At 28.0% G+C, this 10068-nt stretch overlaps 4 protein-coding genes across 4 annotated transcripts in view; 1 reads left to right on the top strand and 3 right to left on the bottom strand.

Moving 5' to 3' along the window:
- The first annotated feature begins 905 nt into the window (after nt 1–905).
- On the top strand, nt 906–2959 carry LOC105624434 (4-hydroxybenzoate polyprenyltransferase, mitochondrial). The gene is made up of 6 exons (XM_012205800.1): nt 906–1251; nt 1336–1502; nt 1578–1725; nt 1812–2005; nt 2103–2291; nt 2358–2959. The coding sequence occupies exons 1-6, from the start codon at nt 906–908 to the stop codon at nt 2556–2558; spliced, it is 1245 nt and encodes a 414-aa protein (XP_012061190.1). The 3' UTR covers nt 2559–2959.
- A 143-nt stretch (nt 2960–3102) lies between these two features.
- LOC105624444 (protein Simiate) lies at nt 3103–3897 on the bottom strand. Its single transcript, XM_012205808.1, has one exon. The coding sequence runs from the start codon at nt 3895–3897 to the stop codon at nt 3103–3105; it is 795 nt and encodes a 264-aa protein (XP_012061198.1).
- A 139-nt stretch (nt 3898–4036) lies between these two features.
- On the bottom strand, nt 4037–4410 carry LOC105625700 (COX assembly mitochondrial protein 2 homolog). The gene is made up of 3 exons (XM_012207024.1): nt 4333–4410; nt 4206–4277; nt 4037–4123 (listed from the first exon to the last, which is right to left on the bottom strand). Exons 1-3 carry the CDS (start codon nt 4408–4410, stop codon nt 4037–4039), a joined length of 237 nt encoding a protein of 78 aa, XP_012062414.1.
- A 4779-nt stretch (nt 4411–9189) lies between these two features.
- LOC105624455 (PBAN-type neuropeptides-like) overlaps nt 9190–10068 on the bottom strand; it is a 2205-nt gene continuing 1326 nt past the window's right edge. The window contains exon 3 of the mRNA XM_012205819.1: nt 9190–9398. Within this exon, the coding sequence (XP_012061209.1) occupies nt 9190–9398 (209 nt within the window). The remainder of the gene's footprint in view (nt 9399–10068) is intronic.

Below are 10068 nucleotides of genomic sequence, written 5' to 3' on the forward strand. Positions count from 1 at the left end.
AATTATCCAATCACATTTCTGTCATAAAGGTAAACGTGATTGGATGATTTTTTTTATGCATATGTTTATGCGATTATGCAAGTTGTGTGGAATGGCCTTCAGAATCGTTTAGGCCGCAGTACAGACTTTTGCATAATGCGTAGTGCATAAACGAATCAACTAATCTTTCTTTTCCTTCTATTCCATGAGAAAGAAAGATTCAATTAGTTGATTTCCTTGCACTATGCATGATGCATTAAGTGTGTTATGCAAGAGTGCAAGTCGCGGCCATTAGATCGCCGAAATCATCACAATTGTCTAAGGATTAAAGTACAAAGCATATACCAAAGTGATGAAAATAATAATGTAATAATGATGTACATACAATTAATTACTACGTGATATCAAAATCAAATAGGTCTGTTTTTAAGAGTGCTATACAAATATATCAGGATACACAGTAATATTTCGCGCCAATTGAATTTATCGGAACGCAAGACATATGTAATGATCATGTCAATCACGTGTCGTTTCTTAGCAATAATATATTTGACAATATTTTATTTCGAAGAACAAAATATACGATGCTTTACAAGTTTATCTCTATACAAGTTATATCTATACCGAATAATATCATTGATGACATTTCAAATCAATTGTTATGTCAATTGGTTCGAAGATAAATTCTATACTAATTCTATACTAAATTCTATGCAAAAATTATAATTTAATTTTACTTGATAGATAATTTGATTTTTTATTGGAACATATCTGCTCTACATTATTTTCTTAACACATTTGTATTTTTTTTATCAAATTGAAATATTTTGTACTAAATTGCATGGCAAAAATATAAAATATTTGCTTAGTCACTTAGATTAAATTTATTACTTAAGCTTGTAATATTACAGATGAAGTATTAAACGATGATAATTATAAAAAGATACCGCTGGTTCACTGGAGTTTTGAGATTATTATCTCAGGACACATATTCCAACTTTAAGCTATTAAACTACACAGCCATGAATTTTAGGCCATGTATAAAGGTTTATAGTTCCTCTGCAATACAACACAATAAATATAAGAATGAAACGAATTCCAATATGCAGAAGAATACTTATTCTTTGTTGAAAATAGAAAATATATTGGCTCATGTCAAGTCAGTAAGTTTACAACAAAATAGATATTTAAGCATTGCTGCAAAGCTAGTCAATAATGCCTCACCTAAGGTGCAACCATACATGAAGCTTATGAGGATAGATAAACCAACAGGTAAAACTTAATTATTTAATTATTTATTATAATTAATAAATAATTATTGCATATACTTCAATTCTTTTCTAAATTTTTTATTAGGAAGCTGGCTACTATTTTGGCCTTGTGGATGGAGTATTGCATTGGCGGCTCCTGCCAGTGCCTTACCAGATCTCTATATGTTAGCACTTTTTGGTATAGGTGCATTTATAATGCGTGGTGCAGGATGCACCATAAATGATATGTGGGATCAGGACATTGACAAAATGGTACAATCATCTGTAATTTTAATTTTGTGTTTTGAATATCACTGTTTATATCACTTATTGTATCCTACATTATAGGCAGAGAGAACGAAGGATAGACCTTTGGTAATAGGTCAAATAACGCCAAAACAATCGCTAATATTTCTAGCTGGACAATTGAGTCTGGGATTGCTTATATTATTACAATTAAATTGGTATAGCATATTTCTTGGTGCCAGTTCATTAGGTACTGTATGTTTATTTAAGGTCTATAATTTTATATTTAAAATTAAATTAATATTTGATGTAATGTATCTTGATCTTTCCTTTTAGGTCTAGTAATAATGTATCCCCTAATGAAAAGAATAACGTATTGGCCACAATTAATTTTGGGAATGACTTTTAATTGGGGCGCTTTATTAGGATGGTCAGCTATACATGGATCATGTAATTGGTCGATTTGTTTGCCACTTTATGTAGCTGGTATTTGCTGGACTATTCTGTATGACACGATATACGCTCATCAAGTAAATATAAAAAAAAAGTGAAAAATACAGTAGAAATCTTACATCAATTTCTTTCTGTATTAGTTCTGTATCGCTCATCAATTTCTTTCTGTATTAGGATAGAGTAGATGATATTCGGATAGGTGTGAAGTCAACCGCCATAAAATTTGGAGAAAACACAAAATTTTATTTGTCTGGTTTTGGAATAGTAATGATTGCTAGTTTAATTACCTCTGGTATATTAACTACTCAAACTTGGCCTTATTATACTGCCCTTGGATTAATTGCAGCGCATATTAACAACCAGGTTAAAAAATTATGAATTATTAATTTAATATAATTGCATCCGAATAAAGTTATTTCTTTCTTTCAGATATATACTCTAAACATTAACAATCCTACAGATTGTATGAAAAAATTCATATCCAATCAAAACCTAGGTATGATATTATTTATTGGAATTGTATTAGGAAATTTAATGAAAAAATCAATATTGGAAAAAGAGAATGAAGTCAAAGAAACAAGGCATCAAGATATTATACTGAATGAAATAAAAAATAGGCATAATTTATAATTCAGTAAGAATTTTAAATACCACTTTTTAATTAAAATAAAATTGGATAAAACAAGATAGATGTTATAAAAATATAAATTCTACTTAATTCATGTGTTAAAATTTTCAAATGCTATAATTTCAAATAAATATTTTTATATTTAATTGGAATAGGCATTATAAATAAAGCATATTTTTTATACTTTTTAATCGTAACATCAATATGGTTTAATAATTTTCATGGTTATAAAATAAGAAAATTTCTTACAGCTGAAAAAACTTAATATTACAAAGTAGAGCAAAATGTGATTTTTAGTTATAATAGTAAAATTCATTTCATTATATAATAAAATCTATTATTGTGTTTGTGATAATATTCATAATAAATCATTTTGAAGTAAAATTAAAGAGACATTGAAACAAGAAAATTATGTCTAGAATCTCAATTATTATTAATAATTCTTACAATAGCCATCTCGTTTCTTATTAATCTCTGTTATAAAATTCTTAACCAAGTCATTTTCTTAATAATAACTATAAATTTAAATGTTCTTTATTTTATATGTTATTGCTGCTTATTTTCCTTTTCTTTAATATGTTCAATATATTTGTCATGAGTTAATGTCGATACAGATTGTTTGAAATTTTCCAAAAATTTTATATTCGGTAATATTATAGCCAAGTATCCACCTTTATGTGGGAGTTTCTTGAGAAGTTGCGGGTTTTTTGATAATGCCTCGTTAACTTCGACCAACTTTCCAACTATATAGCATTTGATAACATATGTTTGTCCATCCTTGCATAATATAGTACAGATATTCGAATTAGTCTGCAATGGTTGCGCACCATGCTTACTCTTACCCGAGACTTTGTTCAGGGATCTATCCAATTTATTGCTAACCTTAAAATCGACTTTCTGTATATCTTTGTTGTCTTGCAAAATGATGTGACTAGGTGCCAAGGAAAGCATACAAATACGATTACTATGAATCCATATACACGTATCATTTCCTAGTGATTGCGCATCCATTTTGTAATAGGGGGTAAAATAACGATCAGTAACAGTAGGAAAACTACCACTATATTGTACTTCGTCCAGCATATCTGAGACATCCTCGTCAGGAGGAAATGTAAATGATTCGTCATCGCTATCAACAATCGCTGGTATCTCCTTATTACTATCTATTAATTCATCATGCTCCTCCTGTTCTTGAAGAGAAATTTCTCTTCCATCAACAATATCATTAACTGCATTTTCTTGCATATTGTCTTCTTCCTTCTTACACGATTTCTTTCCATAATCGTTTTCAGATTTTAATCGTTTGGTTTTTGGCTCGTCAACCTCTGATTCCAAATTCATGTTCGATTGTTAAAAGTATGTACTAGCACATACAAGAGTATATATAATTCAAATTGATTTAATCTACAGTTGTCACAAGTAACACATACAGATTTCAACAGAATAATTAAATTAGTTGAATTATTTCTGTGGTTCACGGCTAATCGTTGCTACTTTCTGATTGTGACGGTTTCATCATTTTTAACCTTCGTTGGAAACGTGCGCTTTCTGTCCTACGAATTTCTCTCTGAAACAAACAGCGGGATTAAATCATATTAATTCCGGAGTGAGTCATATTAATTTCGGAGTGAAAATCGGGGACAACTTACTTGTTCCTTTATGCATTTGATCATAGCTTGATGGATATGTTCGCAATAACCCACTAACCTTCGATACGGATGCTGCAAGTATATATAAAATTGTTGAGACGATACCAGTAAAATTGAGTGATATTACCTCAGCCTCACAATCCTGAAATTGGCGATATATCTCGTTACAAGCGGCATTGTGTGCTGCCAGCGATTTGTAATTCATATCTTTATTTTGGTAAAGTCATTTATAAAATTCCTCGTATCTTTCATTATGCAATCGAATCCGAGCGACACTTGTAGTATTCGTACTTTGAATATTATACTTTCGTAGTTATATTTCGTGATGTAAGAGGGCCTCCGCATGCACAACCGTCATTGCCATAAAGTCACTAGATTTATGAAGTACTAACAGCTTAAGAAAATCACAAAACTGAAAGCACAATCTTCTGCCGAAAAAAACGATATATGATATTTTTTAAGATAATTAAAATAATTAATTTTGTACTTTATTACATATATTAATGATGTATTTTGTTACTATACACATGCGGCAAAAATAATTATTAAATAATCCTTGATTTTTCACCATATCAATATTATGTTTTCAGTTTTGCAGTTGGCAGTGCTGAAATTTAATTCGACCGATCTAAGTGATTAATCGAAGTTGGTGAGATTGGCTCGAAGCATAACAAATGACTGTCTTTCAATTTATTTCAAATTGACTATCTGCGCTGAAAATGCTACAATTTACGTTACGTGCATTATAGATTTTCAGTACAGGCAGTCAATTTTGAAATATAGCCATGTCAATCGCTACCAGACTTAAAGACATCAGACCTTGATTCGAATTCCAGCGGAGCAACTGATTTTCTCGTGCTATCGATTACGCTTTAGGTATTCGAATTATATTATTTCAAAATATGCAATATGAATGTTGAATGAGTATTATATTTTGCTTCTATATATATATATATATATATGTTTTAATGCACATCTCAAATTTACACAACACATCAGCACGTTTTTATCACTCAAAAATATTCTACGTTATTACAACTCACATAATATTCATATAGTCGTGTGTAATCGATTTTACCATTTCGTTTTTACGGAAAAATTCTTGTTAATTGCTACTTAAAACATCGAACTCATTAAGTGGAATGCGCGTTTACTCAAATTAGAACCGTTTGCGCGAGCTAAAAACGGGCTGGCAATGATGAAACATTTTTATGAGAATTTAGTTTTTATTGCAATATTCATTTTCAATGTTACTCAAATTACCTCTTATTCAAATTGATTTTCAATAAAATTGTACAAATCGAAAAAAATGATGTTGCACTTCAAGATTTAAAGAATAATTTTTCATGTTGAGTAAATATTCCTTAAATATTTGAGTTTTCTGTTTTATATTTTACAGATGAATTATTCAAATTATTCTGCTGTATCTTACTGGTTGGATTTGAACTTGAAATTAAAATTCCAAGTGAGTGAGGCCAAAGTTTATTTTATATTTTTATTATTTTATATTTAATTTATTGCTATGTTTATATTTAATTTGTTTTATTTTTTAAACTATTAAGCTTTGTGCAATCATTGTGATTCCCAATTCTCTTAGCAACATAAATCCATAGATTCATTTTTATGCACATTTGGTTTTACAAGCAATGATATGATAAATGTTAAAAAGAAATGGAAGCAAAATATAATTTAAATTTAATATTATATGAATAAAAATTTAATATTATTAAAATTTAATATTATATGAATAGAAATAATGAAAAATAAAAACAAAATGTACGTATTTGATGGAATTATTTAAAGTAACGTGAGCTTATTTTTTATTTATATTTTTAATAAAAAAATAAAAAATGATTCATTACTTTAAGATTATTTAATAAAGCAATTGATATAATTTTAGTGAATTTGAAGCTGCAATACGGTAAACACATCTAAAAGGAATCGTGTTTATATATTTACATTTAATGTAAAACTGCAACGTTTAATGATTTCAGTTCTGTAGGAACATACATTTACAGAATATAAAAATGAATTCATAATTATACAGATTTCAATGTTTTTTCCATGCTTTAACATCACATGGCTGACATGCATGATGATCTTTGCATGAGCAATTGTTTATTTATCTACCATGATTTAGTATGACCATGTTTACGTGTATGCGATCGTCCCGAAAGTTCTTTCGGGAATTCGAATTTTATTTTGTTATATCAACAGTCATTATAGTAAATCATAGTTCTACCGAGAATGTTATTTTTAAAAATTAGTTTTTTTTTATTCAGTTCATAGATAATTTTATATAATTACAATTATTCATTGTTCCATTTTATTTAATTAAGAAGCAATATCTTCAGTATTAATTTTGATAAAAAATATAAAGTTTATTATTTTGTCTATGGCAAACATACTTATAACTATTATTATATTAGATATTAAAATAATTAATATTACTAATATGTTTTTTAAAAATGGAAGATTTTTATTGCAAAATTTAATTTCTTAATTTGTTAAATATGTCGATAATCAATTGAATGTTAAAGAATGAATGGAGTCTTGACATTTATATTTAAATAACGATTTGTTTATAAGAAGAGTTTTAGTTTTTAAGAAGATTTTTCTGGAGAAACTAATTTGAAGATTAGTCAAAGACTTCTCTTTGAGAAGGTATTTATCTACAAATGTCTTGTATAACATGTTGCCACGATCAGCGTTAATATTCTGAAGCTATCATCGAAAGCATTTTTTCTGATGCGTTTTACGAGCAATCCTCGATATGTGGTATCGTTGTAAAGCGCGGGACTAGAAGCTAACTTGTATCTGCTCTGCCTTGCTGTTTTACGATTATGATCGTCTTCTACGTTGCCACATGGCCAGTAGTTCCGGTCGAGAAATTACTCTCTGTAGTTCGGCACCCTGCCTCTTCTTTCTTCCGCTATCCTACTTCCTCTTGAGAGAGATATTTCAACCCTTTTCAAAACGCTGAAAATAGCGGCTATGTTCTTCCATGTACATCTTTGTACAAACTTACTTAATAGATACACTATTCTAGACTTTCCTTTAATACCATGTTGGAATTGTTGATCGTACCAAGAAGAAAATATTTTTGGGTATTCTTAATATTTTTAAATGATAATTGCAGTTTTAATTTATTACATCTATTTATTAATTTATCTATTTATTAATAGTCTTCATTCTATAGAGTTCGTCTTAAAGTATTCCTCAACAATTCATTATGATATGAATACTTCAAGTTTTAGTACTTTAAATACTCTGAAAATTCATAAGGAATTACAAGCATATGCGCATATGCACGAGATGACGCGAATATCCAAATGATTCGTGTGTAGTCACATTAGCTATGCGTAGTATATGTATATTATTATAATTAAATGTCAAATAAATAGTGCATTAAGTAAGTAATATTATTTCTTCACATTAACATGATAAGGGAACTAAATTCATATTTTATGGAATGTTATAAGTATAGTTGAATTGTATTCATTTATTATAAAAATTTCTACATATTGCTATTATATAATTTCAAAATAACCGCATGCTGCGAGATTCTTTATTTTCATTGTTATTATATTCGCGTTGTTAAAATATTAAATGTTGTTAATTCCATAAAATTTATTTTGCGAATAGCTTTTTTCATAATAATTAAATAAATAATGAACGACGGTCATAACTTTTAATTTATCAACACTTTTAATTTAAATAATTTGTTGATAGTTATTGTATCGACAATTAGAATTGCTTTCTAATTAATATCACATGGAACAATTCTTATAATATATAAAATAATATTAAAAATAAAATATATAAAATATATAAAATAATATTAAAAATATCAATTCAGTAATTTTTTAAACATTCATTAAACTGATTTAATTATTTGCAATAAACATTACATAAATATAAATATTATATATAAATATCACATAATATAATTGTATTGTGATATAATTGAAGAAATATTATATGATATTACAGTAATATAATTGTGATATATCACAATAATATTTCCGTAATATTTTGTTATATTGCAATGAAAAATAAAAATATTGCTGTAATATTACTGCTATGAATCTTATGTATTTAATTCTCATTATTCTGTTCCATATTAAATCCAATGAATAGGAAAAGTTTTTTTTTATTCAATTGGATTCAACTGGATTTAATTGGATTGAAAAACTGCATTTCTTATTCAGAATTTTGAATTGAGTAGTATATGATGCATAGAAAAAGTTAATATTATTTTTATTTGAAGATATAGAAATGTGTTTGATGCAATTCCTATAAACGAATAAAAATTAATTCGGATTGAAAAGGCTTTATTTTAACATTCGCGAACGTGTATTTCTGAAAATGTGAATCTTCTTTAAATCATTTAAGTAGTCTAAGTAGTCCAATCCATCTAAGTAGTAATCAAGCATAACAGCACCTGCAAAGTGCCTAAACTATATGCGCTTTCTTAATGCTTTGTAAGCGCTATATGTTATTTATACTCGTTTACTTACTGGAATATACATTTTTTACTCTTTAATCCAATTGAGTTTTTACATTTTATAAAATAATCTTTACTATAATAATGATAAATGAAAAGAGAAAAATTTTTAAATTACGTGATGGACTTTTTAATGAGCATCATACTCTCTAAAAATGAATCAGTATTATACCGAAAAACAATACATATTCGTTGATGATTTTATCAGCGAATAAGTTATAAGTGTAGCATTGAAGTAATAGAGTAATAAATAATACGTTGATTCACTTTTAGAGAATAGAGCATTTTTACATAATTATAATTTCACAAAATGCAAGAAAAAGAATAATAGTTAGTTTCGCAATACAAATATATATATGTACTTTATTTCTCTATATCTTACATATAATCGTGCTGTGTCGTGTCATCAGATCTGCACAATCGCGCAAGTCTATTTTCTTCAACTTTTAATGATCTTTTATTTTTTATCGGATAAATCTATAGTTTTTGGAATACGTTGCGTAATTGACGTCCAAGTCTCGGCGATGGAATCCAAGGAAACCGTCGTCCTAAACGAGATGTGAATATCGGCGGTAATAGACGGTCGTCCTCGTCGATTTCGTACGAATCTCCGTAGGAGGATAGATCCTCGCTCGATCCTCGTCCTAAACGCGGTGTAAATTGAGACGGTTGTCTCTTGTCGTTAGCTGAAATTTATTCTTGACAGTCATATTTAATGGTAAAGAAAATTATATGGATTATATTGAATCTCGAAATTTGCGAATCGATAAATCAATAAGTTTTGATGATGTCATTCAAAGCATCAGAACGATAATGAAATATCTCTTCTCTAGATAAATTTCCAAACGAAACTTTTCGGGTAGATTCTGAGAAATCGGGCAAATGAGAATATAACGCAGCTGTTGAAATCAAATAATACGTGATCAAATAATAATGTTAATCAGTGCAGAAAATTGATTGCATATATTTTATTAAAAACGAATATTTCGATTCTTTTTAGAGTCATCATCAGTGTTAATATAGTTCTTCAAAAATATAAGACATCACCCATGCATCAATAGCAGCCACTAAAGAATCCTAAGTGAGGTGAATGAATTTCGTTGCAATCTTATACAATTCATTTCTGGAATGAATGTGAAAAGGTACCGTGTTATTGGCAAATTATAAATACTAATGAAAATGTGTGACTTACTATTTGATGCTGAGAAATGTGATTACAGGAACAAATAATTATAAGACTAAAGTCCAAAAATTCGTGCAATAACCATTATAGAAGATATATACAAATATAATATATATAAATAAATATATATAAATATATATATATATATATATATATATATATATATATATAAT

Source organism: Atta cephalotes (assembly GCF_000143395.1).
Source record: "Atta cephalotes unplaced genomic scaffold scaffold00003, whole genome shotgun sequence".
Taxonomy (NCBI): domain Eukaryota; kingdom Metazoa; phylum Arthropoda; class Insecta; order Hymenoptera; family Formicidae; genus Atta; species Atta cephalotes.